The following is a 23,284-nucleotide window of genomic DNA, read 5'->3' as shown; positions in this document are numbered from 1 at the left end:
ACTGTCTTGGTCCTAGTTAAAATGATCTACAGGATTATAATCTACTGTCTTGGTCCTAGTTAAAATGATCTACAGGATTATAATCTACTGTCTTGGTCCTAGTTAAAATGATCTACAGGATTATAATCTACTGTCTTGGTCCTAGTTAAAATGACCTGCAGGATTATAATCTACTGTCTTGGTCCTAGTTAAAATGATCTACAGGATTATAATCTACTGTCTTGGTCCTAGTTAAAATGACCTACAGGATTATAATCTACTGTCTTGGTCCTAGTTAAAATGATCTACAGGATTATAATCTACTGTCTTGGTCCTAGTTAAAATGATCTACAGGATTATAATCTACTGTCTTGGTCCTAGTTAAAATGATCTACAGGATTATAATCTACTGTCTTGGTCCTAGTTAAAATGACCTGCAGGATTATAATCTACTGTCTTGGTCCTAGTTAAAATGATCTACAGGATTATAATCTACTGTCTTGGTCCTAGTTAAAATGACCTACAGGATTATAATCTACTGTCTTGGTCTTGGTTAAAATGATCTACACGATTATAATCTACTGTTTTGGTCCTAGTTAAAATGATCAACAGGATTATAATCTACTGTCTCGGTACTAGTTAAAAGCTTTAACTAAACCAAAGTAGATCATTTTAAGATTGTTCTATACATTAGTTGGGGTCTATATCAGCTTCAATATGAGGTCCTAAACCTGGCATGAAAGGTCATCATTATAGTTGTAGCTGCGTGGGCTAATATAGTCCAAATGTTTGGGGTAAATTGAGCCAATGATTGAGCCAATGGCAAGTTGAGCAAATTGAAGGGTTTTCTTGCCGTGTGTAATGCAAGGCATTATCGCTGGGATAGGATCTACAGGATTATAATCTACTGTCTTGGTCCTAGTTAAAAGCTTTGCTTCTGCAAGGGATAGAGATGCAGAAGCCGGTCCATTGAAGCTTGCTTTTTGCAACGAAAATAAACCTTTAAGACCAAAATGAACCAAAATCAGGTCATTTTCTGTCATGTACTGACTTGGAGAAGACCTTTGGTCTGGAAACACAGGAGTTGGGAGGGTCACAGGTCACAAGAAGGGGTGAGGGGTACATGGTAAAATACAGAGAGTTAGCCAGATTCAGAAAGAAACCATGTCAGAAGAACAATGTGTTGTTGAAGCAGTGTGTAGAGGGGAGAGTGGGGTAAATTGAGCCAAAGAGGTAAATTGAGCCAAAGGGGTAAATTGATCCAAAGGGGTAAATTGATCCAAAGGGGTAAATTGAGCCAAAGGGGTAAATTGAGCCAAAGGGGTAAATTGAGCCAAAGAGGTAAATTGAGCCAAAGGGGTAAATTGATCCAAAGGGGTAAATTGATCCAAAGGGGTAAATTGAGCCAAAGGGGTAAATTGAGCCAAAGGGGTAAATTGAACCAAAGGGGTAAATTGAACCATGTGGTAAATTGAGCCAAAGGGGTAAATTGATCCAAAGGGGTAAATTGAGCCAAAGGGGTAAATTGATCCATGTGGTAAATTGAGCCAAAGGGGTAAATTGAGCTAAAGGGGCAAATTGAGCCAAAGGGGTAAATTGAGCCAAAGGGGTAAATTGATTCATGTGGGAAATTGAGCCAAAGGGGTAAATTGAGCCAAAGGGGTAAATTGATCCAAAGGGGTAAATTGATCCAAAGGGGTAAATTGAGCCAAAGGGGTAAATTGAGCCAAATGGGTAAATTGAGCCAAAGGGGTAAATTGATCCATGTGGTAAATTGATCCAAAGGGGTAAATTGAGCCAAAGGGGTAAATTGAGCCATGTGGTAAATTGAGCCAAAGGGGTAAATTGAGCCAAAGGGGTAAATTGAGCCAAAGAGGTAAATTGATCCATGTGGTAAATTGATCCAAAGGGGTAAATTGAGCCATGTGGTAAATTGAGCCAAAGGGGTAAATTGAGCCAAAGGGGTAAATTGAGCCAAAGGGGTAAATTGAGCCAACGAGGTAAATTGAGCCAAAGGGGTAAATTGATCCAAAGGGGTAAATTGATCCAAAGGGGTAAATTGAGCCAAAGGGGTAAATTGAGCCAAAGGGGTAAATTGATCCAAAGGGGTAAATTGAGCCATGTGGTAAATTGAGCCAAAGGGGTAAATTGATCCATGTGGTAAATTGAGCCAAAGGGGTAAATTGAGCTAAAGGGGCAAATTGAGCCAAAGGGGTAAATTGAGCCAAAGGGGTAAATTGATCCATGTGGGAAATTGAGCCAAAGGGGGAAATTGAGCCAAAGGGGTAAATTGATCCAAAGGGGTAAATTGATCCAAAGGGGTAAATTGAGCCAAAGGGGTAAATTGAGCCAAAGGGGTAAATTGATCCATGTGGTAAATTGATCCAAAGGGGTAAATTGAGCCAAAGGGGTAAATTGAGCCATGTGGTAAATTGATCCAAAGGGGTAAATTGAGCCAAAGGGGTAAATTGATCCAAAGGGGTAAATTGAGCCAAAGGGGTAAATTGAGCCATGTGGTAAATTGATCCAAAGGGGTAAATTGAGCCAAAGGGGTAAATTGATCCAAAGGGGTAAATTGAGCCAAAGGGGTCAATTGAGCCATGTGGTAAATTGAGCCAATGGGGTAAATTGAGCCAAAGGGGTAAATTGAGCCAAAGGGGTAAGTTGAGCCAAAGGGGTAAATTGATCCAAAGGGGTAAGTTGAGCTACCCTTGTTTCTAGGAAACAATACACCACATGAATCATTTAACCAAATATTTAGAAAGAGGTCTTCATTTCATGGAGTCAGTGAAGGAAGAAACCACATGGAAAAAGGGGCAAGGAAGTTACAGTAGGTCAAAAAACCAGACTTTCCCCAAGTCAAACGAATGTGTTGTTATACAGTAGGTTTCATAATGCTGGTATCTAAAACTAAGTAGATCGTTTTAGGATTGTTCTATGCATCAGTTGGGGTCTATATCAGCTTCAATATGAGGTCCTAAACCTGGCATGAAAGGTCATCATTGTAGCTGTGTGGGCTAATATAGTCAAAAGGTTTGCCTTGAGGTAAATTGAGCCAATGGCCATGAGGTAAATTGAGCCAATGGCCATGAGGTAAATTGAGCCAATGGCCATGAGGTAAGTTGATCAAATTGAAGTGTTTTCTTCCCAGGCGTAATGCAAGGTACTATCTCTGGGATATGAGGTAACAACAGGGCCTGGGTTAAAAGTGATTACAAATCACAAAGTGTTTGTTAGGTATGAAGCCTGTGTTAAAAGAGCCATAAAAAGACACACAAAAAAAAGCAATTGTGACGAATTGTGTTTAAGAAATAAAGATAAGACATGGTTTTAAAATGGTAGTGGTAATATTCTGTACAGACATTTGTAGGTGGCTTAATTTACCCTGTCCTGCAGACAAGATATGTTTACTGTAACTTTACTTTCCTATGACAGAGTGATGCTGAATGTAAAGAATGTCTCATCTTACCCCACTCTCCTCTACTGTATTGGACAACCTAGATGCCCCGACCAGAAGAGGCTGATGAGGGGAGGACGACTCATAATAATGGCTGGAAGGAGCGAATGGAATGGCCTCAAACACATGGAAACCGTGTGATTGATATATGTGATACCATTCCACTAATGTCGCTCCAGCCAGTACCACAAGCCTGTCCTCCCCAATTAAGGTTCCACCAACCGCCAGTGGACCCGGCAGTACCTTCATCACCCACTAGAGGGCCATGATAGTCCACAGGAGCATATTTCTGAATGTAATATCAATTCAAGGGGCTAAAGGTAATATCAATTCAAGGGGTAATATCTCCACAAAAGAAACAACACAAACACGTCCCTCAGCAATAAGAGCAATAACCCGGCCCTCCCTGTCCACCATCCCTGTCCACCATCCCTGTCCACCAGCCCTGTCCACCATCCCTGTCCACCATCCCTGTCAACCATCCCTGTCCACCATCCCTGTCCACCATCCCTGTCCACCATCCCTGTCCACCATCCCTGTCAACCATCCCTGTCCACCATCCCTGTCCACCATCCCTGTCCACCATCCCTGTCCACCCTCCCTGTCCACCCTCCCTGTCCACCATCCCTGTCCACCATCCCTGTCCACCATCCCTGTCCACCCTCCCTGTCCACCATCCCTGTCCACCCTCCCTGTCCACCCTCCCTGTCCACCATCCCTGTCCACCCTCCCTGTCCACCCTCCCTGTCCACCATCCCTGTCCACCATCCCTGTCCACCATCCCTGTCCACCCTCCCTGTCCACCCTCCCTGTCCACCATCCCTGTCAACCATCCCTGTCCACCATCCCTGTCCACCATCCCTGTCAACCATCCCTGTCCACCCTCCCTGTCCACCATCCCTGTCAACCATCCCTGTCCACCATCCCTGTCCACCATCCCTGTCCACCATCCCTGTCAACCATCCCTGTCCACCCTCCCTGTCCACCATCCCTGTCCACCATCCCTGTCCACCATCCCTGTCCACCATCCCTGTCAACCATCCCTGTCCACCATCCCTGTCCACCATCCCTGTCAACCATCCCTGTCCACCATCCCTGTCCACCATCCCTGTCAACCATCCCTGTCCACCATCCCTGTCCACCCTCCCTGTCCACCCTCCCTGTCCACCATCCCTGTCAACCATCCCTGTCCACCATCCCTGTCCACCATTCCTGTCAACGATCCCTGTCCACCCTCCCTGTCCACCATCCCTGTCAACCATCCCTGTCCACCATCCCTGTCCACCATCCCTGTCAACCATCCCTGTCAACCATCCCTGTCCACCCTCCCTGTCCACCATCCCTGTCCACCATCCCTGTCAACCATCCCTGTCCACCCTCCCTGTCCACCCTCCCTGTCAACCATCCCTGTCCACCATCCCTGTCCACCATCCCTGTCAACCATCCCTGTCCACCCTCCCTGTCCACCAACCCTGTCCACCATCCCTGTCCACCATCCCTGTCCACCATCCCTGTCCACCATCCCTGTCCACCATCCCTGTCAACCATCCCTGTCAACCATCCCTGTCCACCCTCCCTGTCCACCATCCCTGTCCACCATCCCTGTCCACCATCCCTGTCCACCATCCCTGTCCACCATCCCTGTCCACCAGCCCTGTCCACCATCCCTGTCCACCATCCCTGTCCACCAGCCCTGTAAGAGGGACTCTCCATTTTGCAGAGTCGGCAAGTACGTTTTCAAAACAAATTTCAAATCAAACGGATGGGTCCCAAATGCTACTCTAATCCCTTTATAATACGCTACTTCTAAACCAGAGTCCATATATAATACACTACCTCTAAACCAGAGTCCATATATAATACACTACCTCTAAACCAGAGTCCATATATAATACACTACTTCTAAACCAGAGTCCATATATAATACACTACCTCTAAACCAGAGTCCATATATAATACACTACCTCTAAACCAGAGTCCATAGGGCCTATATAATACACTACCTCTAAACCAGAGTCCATATATAATACACTACTTCTAAACCAGAGTCCATATATAATACACTACCTCTAAACCAGAGTCCATAGGGCCTATATAATACACTACCTCTAAACCAGAGTCCATATATAATGCACTACTTCTAATCCAGAGTCCATATATAATACACTACCTCTAAACCAGAGTCCATATATAATACACTACCTCTAGACCAGAGTCCATATATAATACACTACTTCTAAACCAGAGTCCATAGGACCTTTATAATACACTACTTCTAAACCAGAGTCCATATATAATACACTACCTCTAAACCAGAGTCCATATATAATACACTACCTCTAAACCAGAGTCCATATATAATACACTACCTCTAAACCAGAGTCCATATATAATACACTACCTCTAAACCAGAGTCCATATATAATACACTACCTCTAAACCAGAGTCCATATATAATACACTACCTCTAAACCAGAGTCTATAGGGCCTATATAATACACTACCTCTAAACCAGAGTCCATATATAATTCACTACCTCTAAACCAGAGTCCATATATAATACACTACCTCTAAACCAGAGTCTATAGGGCCTATATAATACACTACCTCTAAACCAGAGTCCATATATAATACACTACCTCTAAACCAGAGTCCATATATAATACACTACCTCTAAACCAGAGTCCATATATAATACACTACCTCTAAACCAGAGTCCATAGGGCCTATATAATACACTACCTCTAAACCAGAGTCCATATAAAATACACTACCTCTAAACCAGAGTCCATAGGGCCTATATAATACACTACCTCTAAACCAGAGTCCATATATAATACACTACTTCTAAACCAGAGTCCATATATAATACACTACCTCTAAACCAGAGTCCATAGGGCCTATATAATACACTACCTCTAAACCAGAGTCCATATATAATACACTACCTCTAAACCAGAGTCCATAGGGCCTATATAATACACTACCTCTAAACCAGAGTCCATATATAATACACTACCTCTAAACCAGAGTCCATAGGGCCTATATAATACACTACCTCTAAACCAGAGTCCATAGGGCCTTTATAATACACTACTTCTAAACCAGAGTCCATATATAATACACTACCTCTAAACCAGAGTCCATAGGGCCTATATAATACACTACCTCTAAACCAGAGTCCATATATAATACACTACTTCTAAACCAGAGTCCATATATAATACACTACCTCTAAACCAGAGTCTATAGGGCCTATATAATACACTACTTCTAAACCAGAGTCCATATATAATACACTACCTCTAAACCAGAGTCTATAGGGCCTATATAATACACTACCTCTAAACCAGAGTCCATAGGGCCTATATAATACACTACCTCTAAACCAGAGTCCATATATAATACACTACCTCTAAACCAGAGTCCATATATAATACACTACTTCTAAACCAGAGTCCATATATAATACACTACCTCTAAACCAGAGTCCATATATAATACACTACTTCTAAACCAGAGTCCATATATAATACACTACCTCTAAACCAGAGTCTATAGGGCCTATATAATACACTACTTCTAAACCAGAGTCCATATATAATACACTACCTCTAAACCAGAGTCTATAGGGCCTATATAATACACTACCTCTAAACCAGAGTCCATAGGGCCTATATAATACACTAACTCTAAACCAGAGTCCATAGGGCCTATATAATACACTACCTCTAAACCAGAGTCCATATATAATACACTACTTCTAAACCAGAGTCCATATATAATACACTACCTCTAAACCAGAGTCTATAGGGCCTATATAATACACTACTTCTAAACCAGAGTCCATATATAATACACTACCTCTAAACCAGAGTCTATAGGGCCTATATAATACACTACCTCTAAACCAGAGTCCATATATAATACACTACTTCTAAACCAGAGTCCATATATAATACACTACTTCTAAACCAGAGTCCATATATAATACACTACCTCTAAACCAGAGTCCATATATAATACACTACCTCTAAACCAGAGTCCATATATAATACACTACCTCTAAACCAGAGTCCATATATAATACACTACCTCTAAACCAGAGTCTATAGGGCCTATATAATACACTACTTCTAAACCAGAGTCCATATATAATACACTACCTCTAAACCAGAGTCTATAGGGCCTATATAATACACTACCTCTAAACCAGAGTCCATAGGGCCTATATAATACACTAACTCTAAACCAGAGTCCATAGGGCCTATATAATACACTACCTCTAAACCAGAGTCCATATATAATACACTACTTCTAAACCAGAGTCCATATATAATACACTACCTCTAAACCAGAGTCTATAGGGCCTATATAATACACTACTTCTAAACCAGAGTCCATATATAATACACTACCTCTAAACCAGAGTCTATAGGGCCTATATAATACACTACCTCTAAACCAGAGTCCATATATAATACACTACTTCTAAACCAGAGTCCATATATAATACACTACTTCTAAACCAGAGTCCATATATAATACACTACCTCTAAACCAGAGTCCATATATAATACACTACCTCTAAACCAGAGTCCATATATAATACACTACCTCTAAACCAGAGTCCATATATAATACACTACCTCTAAACCAGAGTCTATAGGGCCTATATAATACACTACCTCTAAACCAGAGTCTATAGGGCCTATATAATACACTACTTCTAAACCAGAGTCCATATATAATACACTACCTCTAAACCAGAGTCCATATATAATACACTACTTCTAAACCAGAGTCTATAGGGCCTATATAATACACTACCTCTAAACCAGAGTCCATAGGGCCTATATAATACACTACCTCTAAACCAGAGTCAATATATAATACACTACCTCTAAACCAGAGTCTATAGGGCCTATATAATACACTACCTCTAAACCAGAGTCCATAGGGCCTATATAATACACTACCTCTAAACCAGAGTCCATATATAATACACTACCTCTAAACCAGAGTCCATATATAATACACTACCTCTAGACCAGAGTCCATATATAATACACTACCTCTAAACCAGAGTCCATAGGGCCTATATAATACACTACCTCTAAACCAGAGTCCATATATAATACACTACCTCTAAACCAGAGTCCATATATAATACACTACTTCTAAACCAGAGTCCATAGGGCCTATATAATACACTACCTCTAAACCAGAGTCCATATATAATACACTACCTCTAAACCAGAGTCCATATATAATACACTACTTCTAAACCAGAGTCCATATATAATACACTACCTCTAAACCAGAGTCTATAGGGCCTATATAATACACTACCTCTAAACCAGAGTCCATAGGGCCTATATAATACACTACCTCTAAACCAGAGTCCATATATAATACACTACCTCTAAACCAGAGTCCATATATAATACACTACTTCTAAACCAGAGTCCATATATAATACACTACCTCTAAACCAGAGTCCATAGGGCCTATATAATACACTACCTCTAAACCAGAGTCCATAGGGCCCGGTCAAAAGTACTGCCCATATGGAATAGGGTGACTCAGTCAGTCTCCAGGCTGATATCTTCAGACCCATCAAACACAGAGCCTCCTAATGGACCCTGTAGACACTCTAGACATACACCTGTTAAGGTCAACAAAGAGCTGCTGGCCCACAACTCCCCCTCACAGAGGAGAATTACACAATGAGTAACGGGAGCAATCAGATGACTGATAGCTAGTGGGATTATGTTGCGGTGTCAGTCACTCTGAGCCTAAACCCTGCCTGGCAAGAGGGCACTGCCAGGGAAGAGTCCTGAAGAGCCCTAACAAGGACAGTTACTGGAGAGATAAGAGTCTCTCTGAGAGTAGAGTACGCTATAGAAAGACAATTCAGTTTCTACCGACAGACTGAATAACAGAGTAGAGTAGGCTACAGACAGACTAGTCAGTTTCTACAGACAGACTGAATAACAGAGTAAATCTCCTTTTGGCAGGTAGTGGTTTATAGCCATCCTGCTACAGTCATGGTATCTTCTGACTGTTATACTGTACAAAGGACTCACTCACTCACCCACCCACCAACTCACTCACTCACTCACCAACTCACTCACTCACCAACTCACCCACCAACTCACTCATCCACCCACCCACCCACCCACCAACTCACTCACCAACTCACTCACCCACCAACTCACCCACCCACCCACCAACTCACCCACCCACCCACCCACCCACCCACCCACCCACCCACCCACCCACCAACTCACTCACTCACTCACTCACTCACCAACTCACCAACCCACCAACTCACTCACCAACTCACCCACCCACCAACTCACCCACCCACCAACTCACTCACCCACTCACCCACCCACCAACTCACTCACCAACTCACCCACCCATAATAAATGTAGCCACCTATGTACAGCAGAGACAACCCAGTAAAACAACAGATGACAACCCAGTGTGTTTCAGTACTGTAGGCCTGACTTACTTGGCAACACGTTTCTCAATGCCCACGTATCTGGTGACCCTCATCAGACCAGACCGGGTGCCCAGGAACGCAGTCTCCACCCCCTCGTCCATACTGAACACACAGAGGAGAGACAAGGAGGGGCAGTAACACTACAGCTGAAAACCAGACATACATTCAAATATAAACAAGGATGTAGAACATGTATCAACAGATAATAAATATGGGATATATTGGCAACATGGTATGTTACAGCACTGTTACCAACCCAGATGGATAGAACATCATGTCTGTCTGTAGTGTGGTAGTATGGTAGTGTGGTAGTATAGTAGTATGGCAGGGTGGTAGTGTGGTAGTATGGTAGTATGGCAGTGTGGTAGTATAGTAGTGTGGTAGTGTGGTAGTATGGTAGTATGGTAGTGTAGTAGTATAGTAGTGTGGTAGTGTAGTAGTGTGGTAGTATGGCAGTATGGTATGTTACAGCATTGTTACCAACCCAGATGGATAGAACATCATGGCTGTCTGGTAGGACTCTCCTTGTGACCACAGAGAGTGCTGGTACTGTGCAAGTGTAGTGTAGTAGTGTGGTAGTGTGGTAGTGTAGTAGTATTGTAGTATAGTAGTATAGTTGCATAGTAGTGTAGTAGTGTGGTAGTCTAGTAGTGTGGTAGTGTAGTAGTATTGTAGTATAGTAGTATAGTTGTATAGTAGTGTAGTAGTGTGGTAGTCTAGTAGTGTGGTAGTGTGGTAGTGTAGTAGTATAGTAGTGTAGTAGTGTTGTGTAGTAGTGTGGTAGTGTAGTAGTATGGTAGTGTGGTAGTGTAGTAGTATGGTAGTGTGGTAGTGTGGTAGTGTAGTAGTATAGTAGTATAGTTGTATAGTAGTGTAGTAGTGTGGTAGTCTAGTAGTGTGGTAGTGTGGTAGTGTGGTAGTGTAGTAGTATAGTAGTGTAGTAGTGTTGTGTAGTAGTATGGTAGTGTGGTAGTGTTGTAGTATAGTAGTATAGTAGTGTTGTGTAGTAGTGTGGTAGTGTAGTAGTACGGTAGTGTGGTAGTATAGTAGTGTAGTAGTGTTGTGTAGTAGTATGGTAGTGTGGCAGTGTAGTAGTATGGTAGTCTAGTAGTGTGGTAGTGTGGTAGTGTAGTAGTGTAGTAGTGTGGTAGTATGGTAGTGTGGTAGTGTAGTAGTATAGCAGTGTGGTAGTGTGGTAGTGCAGTAGTATGGTAGTGTAGTAGTGTGGTAGTGTGGTAGTATGGTAGTATGATAGTATGGTAGTATAGTAGTATGGTAGTGTGGTAGTGTAGTAGTATAGCAGTGTGGTAGTGTAGTAGTATGGTAGTATAGCAGTGTAGTAGTATGGTAGTGTGGTAGTGTGGTAGTGTGGTAGTGTAGTAGTATGGTAGTATGGTAGTGTAGTAGTGTGGTAGTGTGGTAGTGTGGTAGTGTAGTAGTATAGCAGTGTGGTAGTGTAGTAGTATGGTAGTATAGCAGTGTAGTAGTATGGTAGTGTAGTAGTATAGTAGTGTGGTAGTGTGGTAGTGTAGTAGTATAGCAGTGTGGTAGTGTAGTAGTATGGTAGTATAGCAGTGTAGTAGTATGGTAGTGTGGTAGTGTGGTAGTGTAGTAGTATGGTAGTATGGTAGTGTAGTAGTGTGGTAGTGTGTTAGTGTAGTAGTATAGCAGTGTGGTAGTGTAGTAGTATGGTAGTATAGCAGTGTAGTAGTATGGTAGTGTGGTAGTGTAGTAGTGTGGTGGTGTGGTAGTGTAGCAGTGTAGTAGTATAGTAGTACCGTAGTGTAGTAGTATGGTAGTGTAGTAGTATAGTAGTGTAGTAGTATGGTAGTGTAGTAGTATAGTAGTATAGTAGTACAGTAGTATAGTAGTATAGTAGTACAGTAGTACAGTAGTATCGTAGTGTAGTAGTGTAGTAGTATAGTATTGTAGTGGTGTGGTAGTGTAGACGTGTAGTAGTATAGCCGTGTAGTAGTGTAGTGGTGTGGTAGTGCAGCAGTGTAGTAGTATAGTAGTACAGTAGTATCGTAGTGTAGTAGTGTAGCAGTGTAGTAGTGTGGTAGTATAGTGGTGTAGTAGTATAGCAGTGTAGTAGTGTGGTAGTGTACTAGTGTGGTATTGTAGTAGTGTAGTAGTGTAGTAGTGTGGTAGTGTACTAGTGTGGTATTGTAGTAGTATAGCAGTGTAGTAGTGTGGTAGTGTACTAGTGTGGTATTGTAGTATCCATGGTAATTACCCAGATGGGTTGAGCATCAATGCTGTCCAGTAAGCCTCCATGGGGGCTGTGACCACAGCATCAAACAGAGTCTGTCTCAACAGTTCCTCATCACCTATAGACCATGAATGAGATTCCTGTTAAAGGTCAATCTAAGGCTCTTTTCTGAAATGACGTTTTAATATCTGAATGTACTGTGGGTGGCTCACACTCCAGATCAGGTTCCTTCCCTGTGAGGTATCGAAACACAGCCTGGAGCTGGGTCAGCTTGCGGTGGTGAGGGTCAATGTCTGTCTCACAGTAGGTCCTGGAGACACACACACACACACACACACACACACACACACACACACACACACACACACACACACACACACCAGTAATAGTGTACCAGTCAGGTCATAGCTTGCTGGTGAGTGAAAGAATAGGGAGAGAAACTGATCACTCAGACACTCACCACTCATTTGCGATGGAAACATCTGGCTGCATCAGGTCATTGAGACCTGTGGATGAAAACACCCTGGTTTAGTAGTTATACTGCAGAGGCCTGTGGATGGACACAAGTTATAACACCCTGGTTTAGTAGTTATACTGCAGAGGCCTGTGGATGGACACAAGTTATACCACCCTAGTTTAGTAGTTATACTGCAGAGGCCTGTGGATGAAAACACCCTGGTTTAGTAGTTATACTGCAGTGTTTGTTGTTCAAGACAGACGACTTACCTTCCCTAACAGACACGTTCCCTATGAAGATGTATTCACCGTGACCTCTGGTCAGCACCATGCCAAGACTGTAGAGACACACACATTACACGTTGACACAGTTTCCATTGTTTTTTTTCCACATTATAACTGTTTATGAGACGTCTACATAGAAGAAGAATGTCACGCTGTCCGTGTTGATTGGACCAACCTGAACGGCGTCTCGTTGATGGTTGTGTAGAAGTAGTCATTCTTCAGGAACATGACTCTTCTCTGGTAGGGGAATAAACAGCTCTTAAAGGTGGTAGTAGGCTCTATGTAATGTCACCTTGCACTGGGACTACTGCTGTGTTAATAACTATGTAATGTCACCTTGTACTGGGTCTACTGCTGTGTTAATAACTATGTAATGTCACCTTGTACTGGGTCTACTGCTGTGTTAATAATAACTATGTAATGTCACCTTGTACTGGGACTACTGCTGTGTTAATAACTATGTAATGTCACCTTGTACTGGGTCTACTGCTGTGTTAATAACTATGTAATGTCACCTTGTACTGGGACTACTGCTGTGTTAATAACTATGTAATGTCACCTTGTACTGGGACTACTGCTGTGTTAATAACTATGTAATGTCACCTTGTACTGGGACTACTGCTGTGTTAATAACTATGTAATGTCACCTTGTACAGGGACTACTGCTGTGTTAATAACTATGTAATGTCACCTTGTACTGGGTCTACTGCTGTGTTAATAACTATGTAATGTCACCTTGTACTGGGTCTACTGCTGTGTTAATAATAACTATGTAATGTCACCTTGTACTGGGACTACTGCTGTGTTAATAACTATGTAATGTCACCTTGTACTGGGACTACTGCTGTGTTAATAACTATGTAATGTCACCTTGTACTGGGACTACTGCTGTGTTAATAACTATGTAATGTCACCTTGTACAGGGACTACTGCTGTGTTAATAACTATGTAATGTCACCTTGTACTGGGACTACTGCTGTGTTAATAACTATGTAATGTCACCTTGTACTGGGTCTACTGCTGTGTTAATAATAACTATGTAATGTCACCTTGTACTGGGTCTACTGCTGTGTTAATAACTATGTAATGTCACCTTGTACTGGGACTACTGCTGTGTTAATAATAACTATGTAATGTCACCTTGTACTGGGACTACTGCTGTGTTAAATAACTATGTAATGTCACCTTGTACTGGGACTACTGCTGTGTTAATAACTATGTAATGTCACCTTGTACTGGGACTACTGCTGTGTTAATAATAACTATGTAATGTCACCTTGTACTGGGACTACTGCTGTGTTAATAACTATGTAATGTCACCTTGTACTGGGACTACTGCTGTGTTAATAATAACTATGTAATGTCACCTTGTACTGGGACTACTGCTGTGTTAATAATAACTATGTAATGTCACCTTGTACTGGGACTACTGCTGTGTTAATAACTATGTAATGTCACCTTGTACTGGGACTACTGCTGTGTTAAATAACTATGTAATGTCACCTTGTACTGGGACTACTGCTGTGTTAATAATAACTATGTAATGTCACCTTGTACTGGGACTACTGCTGTGTTAATAATAACTATGTAATGTCACCTTGTACTGGGACTACTGCTGTGTTAATAACTATGTAATGTCACCTTGTACTGGGACTACTGCTGTGTTAATAACTATGTAATGTCACCTTGTACTGGGACTACTGCTGTGTTAATAACTATGTAATGTCACATTGTACTGGGTCTACTGCTGTGTTAATAATAACTATGTAATGTCACCTTGTACTGGGACTACTGCTGTGTTAATAACTATGTAATGTCACCTTGTACTGGGTCTACTGCTGTGTTAATAATAACTATGTAATGTCACCTTGTACTGGGACTACTGCTGTGTTAATAACTATGTAATGTCACCTTGTACTGGGACTACTGCTGTGTTAATAACTATGTAATGTCACCTTGTACTGGGACTACTGCTGTATTAATAACTATGTAATGTCACCTTGTACTGGGACTACTGCTGTGTTAATAACTATGTAATGTCACCTTGTACTGGGACTACTGCTGTATTAATAACTATGTAATGTCACCTTGTACTGGGACTACTGCTGTGTTAATAACTATGTAATGTCACCTTGTACTGGGACTACTGCTGTATTAATAACTATGTAATGTCACCTTGTACTGGGTCTACTGCTGTGTTAATAACTATGTAATGCCACCTTGTACTGGGACTACTGCTGTGTTAATAACTATGTAATGCCACCTTGTACTGGGACTACTGCTGTATTAATAACTATGTAATGTCACCTTGTACTGGGACTACTGCTGTGTTAATAACTATGTAATGTCACCTTGTACTGGGACTACTGCTGTGTTAATAACTATGTAATGTCACCTTGTACTGGGACTACTGCTGTATTAATAACTATGTAATGTCACCTTGTACTGGGTCTACTGCTGTGTTAATAACTATGTAATGCCACCTTGTACTGGGACTACTGCTGTGTTAATAACTATGTAATGTCACCTTGTACTGGGTCTACTGCTGTGTTAATAACTATGTAATGTCACCTTGTACTGGGTCTACTGCTGTGTTAATAATAACTATGTAATGTCACCTTGTACTGGGACTACTGCTGTGTTAATAACTATGTAATGTCACCTTGTACTGGGTCTACTGCTGTGTTAATAATAACTATGTAATGTCACCTTGTACTGGGACTACTGCTGTGTTAATAACTATGTAATGCCACCTTGTACTGGGACTACTGCTGTGTTAATAACTATGTAATGTCACCTTGTACTGGGTCTACTGCTGTGTTAATAATAACTATGTAATGTCACCTTGTACTGGGTATACTGCTGTGTTAATAACTATGTAATGTCACCTTGTACTGGGTCTACTGCTGTGTTAATAATAACTATGTAATGTCACCTTGTACTGGGACTACTGCTGTGTTAATAACTATGTAATGTCACCTTGTACTGGGTCTACTGCTGTGTTAATAATAACTATGTAATGTCACCTTGTACTGGGACTACTGCTGTGTTAATAACTATGTAATGTCACCTTGTACTGGGTCTACTGCTGTGTTAATAACTATGTAATGTCACCTTGTACTGGGTCTACTGCTGTGTTAATAACTATGTAATGTCACCTTGTACTGGGACTACTGCTGTGTTAATAACTATGTAATGTCACCTTGTACTGGGACTACTGCTGTGTTAATAACTATGTAATGTCACCTTGTACTGGGACTACTGCTGTGTTAATAACTATGTAATGCCACCTTGTACTGGGACTACTGCTGTGTTAATAACTATGTAATGTCACCTTGTACTGGGTCTACTGCTGTGTTAATAACTACGTAATGTCACCTTGTACTGGGTCTACTGCTGTGTTAATAATAACTATGTAATGTCACCTTGTACTGGGTCTACTGCTGTGTTAATAACTATGTAATGTCACCTTGTACTGGGTCTACTGCTGTGTTAATAACTATGTAATGTCACCTTGTACTGGGACTACTGCTGTGTTAATAACTATGTAATGCCACCTTGTACTGGGACTACTGCTGTGTTAATAACTATGTAATGTCACCTTGTACTGGGACTACTGCTGTGTTAATAACTATGTAATGCCACCTTGTACTGGGACTACTGCTGTGTTAATAACTATGTAATGTCACCTTGTACTGGGACTACTGTTGTGTTAATAACTATGTAATGTCACCTTGTACTGGGTCTACTGCTATGTTAATAATAACTATGCTGTGTTAATAACTATGCTGTGTTAATAACTATGTAATGTTATATTGTACTGGGTCTACTGCTGTGTTAATAATAACTTACCCCTTTCTCTACAGTGGCTCTGACGTCTAAGGACAGAGTACCTGTCTCTCCTTTTACCATGGCAGTCCTCAACTGGAAGGAAAATACACAAGGCCACAATCAGAGACGGTCTTCTGTGGCTGTGAATAAGAAAAGTGTGAATGTGTGTGTGTGTGTGTGTGTGTGTGTGTGTGTATGTTCTGTGTGTGTGTGTGTGTGTGTGTGTGTGTGTGTGTGTGTGTGTGTATGTGTGTGTGTGTGTGTGCCTTTATGCCTGTGTGTGTGTGCTTGTGTGTGTGTGTGTATGTGTGTGTCTGTGTGTGTGTGCCTGAGTGTGTATTTGTGAGTGTGTGTGTGTGTGCCTGAGTGTGTATTTGTGAGTGTGTGCCTGAGTGTGTATTTGTGAGTGTGTGTGTGCCTGTGTGCGTGTGCCTGTGTGTGTATGTGTGTGTGTGTGTGTGTGTGTGTGTGTGTGTGCCTTCATGCCTGTGTGCGTGTGCTTGTGTGTGTGTGTGTCTGTGTGCGTGTGCCTTCATGCCTGTGTGCGTGTGCTTGTGTGTGTGTATGTTTGCGTGTGCCTGTGTGTGTTTGTGTGTGCTTTTATGCCTGTGCTTGTGTGTGTATGTGTATGTGTATGTGCGTGCGCGTGTGTGTGTGTGTGTGATTACTCACCGTCTCATCCGTGTCCTCCCACTCCACCTCAGCCAGATCAACACTGTTGTAGTTGGGTTTTGGCTTCAGCTTCTTTCCCTCCTTATACAGGGGTCGGAGGGCAGGGTGGGCGAGGATATAACCGTTGTTGGTGTTGAGGAAGGCGTAACCATGGACACCCAGCTATAGGAGACACACAGGGAGACATGGATCTCATGAAAGAGGGGTCAGAGAGGTCAGACAGTCGTTAAGGTGCAGTACAGAGCAGACAGCTCTGTAGAAGGACATCAAAGACGACAGGAACGTGTTGTTCTAAGAGATGAAGGGTTGTTGGTACCTTGTATCTAGGAGCCAGCCTCATCAGTTCTCTCAGAGGAACATCAGTCCCCACCACCCCCAGCAGAATACCATGAGACAGCTGGATGCAGAAAGACAGAGAGAGACAAGGATGGGTCCATTAGCCTACAGTACCATGACTCAGCCCCGGCCTGTCATTAATTGCGTTGTTGATTTAGCTCCACTGTAGGGCATGCGTCCCAAACGGAACCCTATTCCCTATATAGTGCACTACTTTAGACCAGAGCCCTATTCCCTATATAGTGCACTACTTTAGACCAGAGGCCTATTCCCCATATAGTTGACTACTTTTGACCAGAGCCCTATTACCTATATAGTGGACTACTTTTGACCAGAGCCCTATGGGACTCAGCCCAGACCCCCACTCACCGTCTCCTTCTTCTTGCTGAACACAGGCATGGCCACAGAGGTCATGAGGAGCAGGCTCTGAGCCTGTGTGTTGAACAGCTGGGAAGGAACAGGAACACAGTTAGTGTCTGATACCACTGGGAAACTATAAACACATCTACTGTCAGGTACAGAGGAAGACTAGTTAGTGTCTGACACTATAAACACATCTACTGTCAGGTACAGAGGAAGACTAGTTAGTGTCTGACACTATAAACACATCTACTGTCAGGTACAGAGGAAGACTAGTTAGTGTCTGACACTATAAACACATCTACTGTCAGGTACAGAGGAAGACTAGTTAGTGTCTGACACTATAAACACATCTACTGTCAGGTACAGAGGAAGACTAGTTGGTGTCTGACACTATAAACACATCTACTGTCAGGTACAGAGGAAGACTAGTTAGTGTCTGACACTATAAACACATCTACTGTCAGGTACAGAGGAAGACTAGTTAGTGTCTGACACTATAAACACATCTACTGTCAGGTACAGAGGAAGACTAGTTAGTGTCTGACACTATAAACACATCTACTGTCAGGTACAGAGGAAGACTAGTTAGTGTCTGACACTATAAACACATCTACTGTCAGGTACAGAGGAAGACTAGTTAGTGTCTGACACTATAAACACATCTACTGTCAGGTACAGAGGAAGACTAGTGTCTGACACTATAAACACATCTACTGTCAGGTACAGAGGAAGACTAGTTAGTGTCTGACACTATAAACACATCTACTGTCAGGTACAGAGGAAGACTAGTTAGTGTCTGACACTATAAACACATCTACTGTCAGGTACAGAGGAAGACTAGTTAGTGTCTGACACTATAAACACATCTACTGTCAGGTACAGAGGAAGACTAGTTAGTGTCTGACACTATAAACACATCTACTGTCAGGTACAGAGGAAGACTAGTTAGTGTCTGACACTATAAACACATCTACTGTCAGGTACAGAGGAAGACTAGTTGGTGTCTGACACTATAAACACATCTACTGTCAGGTACAGAGGAAGACTAGTTAGTGTCTGACACTATAAACACATCTACTGTCAGGTACAGAGGAAGACTAGTTAGTGTCTGACACTATAAACACATCTACTGTCAGGTACAGAGGAAGACTAGTTAGTGTCTGACACTATAAACACATCTACTGTCAGGTACAGAGGAAGACTAGTTAGTGTCTGACACTATAAACACATCTACTGTCAGGTACAGAGGAAGACTAGTTAGTGTCTGACACTATAAACACATCTACTGTCAGGTACAGAGGAAGACTAGTTAGTGTCTGACACTATAAACACATCTACTGTCAGGTACAGAGGAAGACTAGTTAGTGTCTGACACTATAAACACATCTACTGTCAGGTACAGAGGAAGACTAGTTAGTGTCTGACACTATAAACACATCTACTGTCAGGTACAGAGGAAGACTAGTGTCTGACACTATAAACACATCTACTGTCAGGTACAGAGGAAGACTAGTGTCTGACACTATAAACACATCTACTGTCAGGTACAGAGGAAGACTAGTTAGTGTCTGACACTATAAACACATCTACTGTCAGGTACAGAGGAAGACTAGTTAGTGTCTGACACTATAAACACATCTACTGTCAGGTACAGAGGAAGACTAGTTAGTGTCTGACACTATAAACACATCTACTGTCAGGTACAGAGGAAGACTAGTGTCTGACACTATAAACACATCTACTGTCAGGTACAGAGGAAGACTAGTGTCTGACACTATAAACACATCTACTGTCAGGTACAGAGGAAGACTAGTGTCTGACACTATAAACACATCTACTGTCAGGTACAGAGGAAGACTAGTGTCTGACACTATAAACACATCTACTGTCAGGTACAGAGGAAGACTAGTTAGTGTCTGACACTATAAACACATCTACTGTCAGGTACAGAGGAAGACTAGTTAGTGTCTGACACTATAAACACATCTACTGTCAGGTACAGAGGAAGACTAGTTAGTGTCTGACACTATAAACACATCTACTGTCAGGTACAGAGGAAGACTAGTTAGTGTCTGACACTATAAACACATCTACTGTCAGGTACAGAGGAAGACTAGTTAGTGTCTGACACTATAAACACATCTACTGTCAGGTACAGAGGAAGACTAGTTAGTGTCTGACACTATAAACACATCTACTGTCAGGTACAGAGGAAGACTAGTTAGTGTCTGACACTATAAACACATCTACTGTCAGGTACAGAGGAAGACTAGTTAGTGTCTGACACTATAAACACATCTACTGTCAGGTACAGAGGAAGACTAGTTAGTGTCTGACACTATAAACACATCTACTGTCAGGTACAGAGGAAGACTAGTTAGTGTCTGACACTATAAACACATCTAGCCAATCCAAGTTTACAGCGTAGAGTACACAGTACAATGAAATGGAGAGCTCCAACATGATCTAGTTCTATAAGACAACTGTATACTGGACCAAACTAGCAGCTATTTTCTAACAGCTACATGTGAAAAGCTGAGGAGCTAGTGAACGCTTTCTATGGAACCTTTACTAAAGGTCTCTAAAGGGTTAGACAGAGCCCAGACTTTACCTCTGCTGTGTTGGGCAGCTGGCGGAGTGAGTGAGGGAGGGAGTGAGTGAGTGAGTGAGTGAGTGAGTGAGTGAGTGAGTGAGTGAGTGAGTGAGTGAGTGAGACAGAGAGAAAGAGAGCGAAAGAGAGAGAGAGAGAGAGAGAGAGAGAGAGAGACAGAGAGAGAACAAGACACATATGAGAAGGAGAGAACAGACAAACAACAGAATAGAAGACATGGAAATGGAGACATAAGATAAAACAATATACAGATGAAGACAAACAGAGAAACAGATCAGAATGAGATACAAAGAGAGAGACCGGGAGAGAGACAGAATGCGAGACACTGTGAGGGTCAGACAGAGAGAGAGACAGACAAAGAGAGAGAGAGGCAGAGACGGACAGAAAAAAAGAGAGAGGAGAGAGAGAATCTCACCGCACTGTCCATGTAAGCCTCTGTCCAGATGATGTCATGATCATGGTTGATGACCATTGGTCGACTCAGAACGTGAAGGTACTCCATGACGTTCTCCTGAACATCGGCCAGCGTGGAGACGTGTGTGTAGTAACCTGTATGGGACAAGGTATACAGGGTATATGACAATACACACACACACACACACACACACACACACAGAGAGAGCTGCATTAGCAGATGGGCTTTGGGGTATAATTGACAGTGATAAGTGAGTGTTTGTGTTGAGCTCAGTCCACATGTTAAGATGATTATTAGTGGGGTGCATTATCCTCATCGTCCACAGGAGGGCAGCACAGCTATTAGCACAGCTAATCCTGACCATTTATTCTCTCTCTTTTTCCAGCCCAGAGTATGCAAACACAGCAGTAATCTCTCTCTCTCTACCGCACACAGGATTAATGATCTATCACTGTGGTATTGGAGTATTCAGACTGAGTGTAGATTCTCGGCAGTCACATAATGAAAAGGATTCAGACAGTGTTGTGTTGTTGTACAGGGTAGGCTGGTGTTCAGGCTTACAGGGGATAAACCAGTTATAACAACACTCCATTAAGCCCTCTTGTCCCAGTCATTGGGATTGAAGAGTGAAGGACTGTGTTACTATGTCTCATTACATACAGATGGGAGGACTGTGTTACTATGTCTCACTACATACAGATGGGAGGACTGTGTTACTATATCTCACTACATATAGTGATCATACAGATGGGAGGACTGTGTAACTATGTCTCACTACATATAGTGATTATACAGATGGGAGGACTGTGTTACTATGTCTCACTACATATAGTGATTATACAGATGGGAGGACTGTGTTACTATGTCTCATTACATACAGATGGGAGGACTGTGTTGCTATGTCTCACTACATACAGATGGGAGGACTGTGTTACTATGTCTCACTACATACAGTGATCATACAGATGGGAGGACTGTGTTACTATGTCTCACTACATACAGATGGGAGGACTGTGTAACTATGTCTCACTACATACAGTGATCATACAGATGGGAGGACTGTGTAACTATGTCTCACTACATACAGATGGGAGGACTGTGTTACTATGTCTCACTACATACAGTGATCATACAGATGGGAGGACTGTGTTACTATGTCTCACTACATACAGATGGGAGAACTGTGTTACTATGTCTCACTACATACAGATGGGAGGACTGTGTAACTATGTCTCACTACATATAGTGATTATACAGATGGGAGGACTGTGTTACTATGTCTCACTACATACAGTGATCATACAGATGGGAGGACTGTGTTACTATGTCTCACTACATACAGATGGGAGGACTGTGTTACTATGTCTCACTACATACAGATGGGAGGACTGTGTAACTATGTCTCACTACATATAGTGATTATACAGATGGGAGGACTGTGTTACTATGTCTCACTACATACAGTGATCATACAGATGGGAGGACTGTGTTACTATGTCTCACTACATATAGTGATTATACAGATGGGAGGACTGTGTAACTATGTCTCACTACATACAGATGGGAGGACTGTGTTACTATGTCTCACTACGTACAGTGATCATACAGATGGGAGGACTGTGTTACTATTTCTCACTACATATAGTGATTATACAGATGGGAGGACTGTGTAACTATGTCTCACTACATACAGATGGGAGGACTGTGTTACTATGTCTCACTACATACAGTGATCATACAGATGGGAGGACTGTGTTACTATTTCTCACTACATACAGATGGGAGGACTGTGTTACTATGTCTCACTACATACAGTGATCATACAGATGGGAGGACTGTGTTACTATTTCTCACTACATATAGTGATTATACAGATGGGAGGACTGTGTTACTATGTCTCACTACATACAGATGGGAGGACTGTGTTACTATGTCTCACTACATACAGTGATCATACAGATGGGAGGACTGTGTTACTATTTCTCACTACATATAGTGATTATACAGATGGGAGGACTGTGTAACTATGTCTCACTACATATAGTGATTATACAGATGGGAGGACTGTGTTACTATGTCTCACTACATACAGTGATTATACAGATGGGAGGACTGTGTTACTATGTCTCACTACATACAGTGATCGTACAGATGGG

The 23,284-nt window shown here is 42.1% G+C and overlaps 1 protein-coding gene across 1 annotated transcript in view; it reads right to left on the bottom strand.

The window, feature by feature from the left end:
• The window catches only part of LOC118942985 (calcium voltage-gated channel auxiliary subunit alpha2delta 4a), a 244,532-nt gene that overhangs the window by 159,409 nt on the left and 61,839 nt on the right, over nt 1-23,284 (bottom strand). The window contains exons 12-22 of the mRNA XM_090213389.1: nt 21,129-21,262; nt 18,109-18,186; nt 17,720-17,800; nt 17,404-17,565; nt 16,753-16,824; nt 13,076-13,137; nt 12,886-12,953; nt 12,620-12,665; nt 12,372-12,469; nt 12,184-12,277; nt 9,957-10,049 (exon numbers count right to left, since the gene is read on the bottom strand). Of these exons, the coding sequence (XP_090069515.1) occupies nt 9,957-10,049; nt 12,184-12,277; nt 12,372-12,469; nt 12,620-12,665; nt 12,886-12,953; nt 13,076-13,137; nt 16,753-16,824; nt 17,404-17,565; nt 17,720-17,800; nt 18,109-18,186; nt 21,129-21,262 (988 nt within the window). The remainder of the gene's footprint in view (nt 1-9,956; nt 10,050-12,183; nt 12,278-12,371; nt 12,470-12,619; nt 12,666-12,885; nt 12,954-13,075; nt 13,138-16,752; nt 16,825-17,403; nt 17,566-17,719; nt 17,801-18,108; nt 18,187-21,128; nt 21,263-23,284) is intronic.

This window comes from Oncorhynchus mykiss, chromosome 21 (assembly GCF_057628025.1).
Source record: "Oncorhynchus mykiss isolate SJ-2025 chromosome 21, ASM5762802v1, whole genome shotgun sequence".
Taxonomy (NCBI): Eukaryota; Metazoa; Chordata; class Actinopteri; order Salmoniformes; family Salmonidae; genus Oncorhynchus; species Oncorhynchus mykiss.
This window is presented reverse-complemented; position numbering and strand designations above follow the sequence as displayed.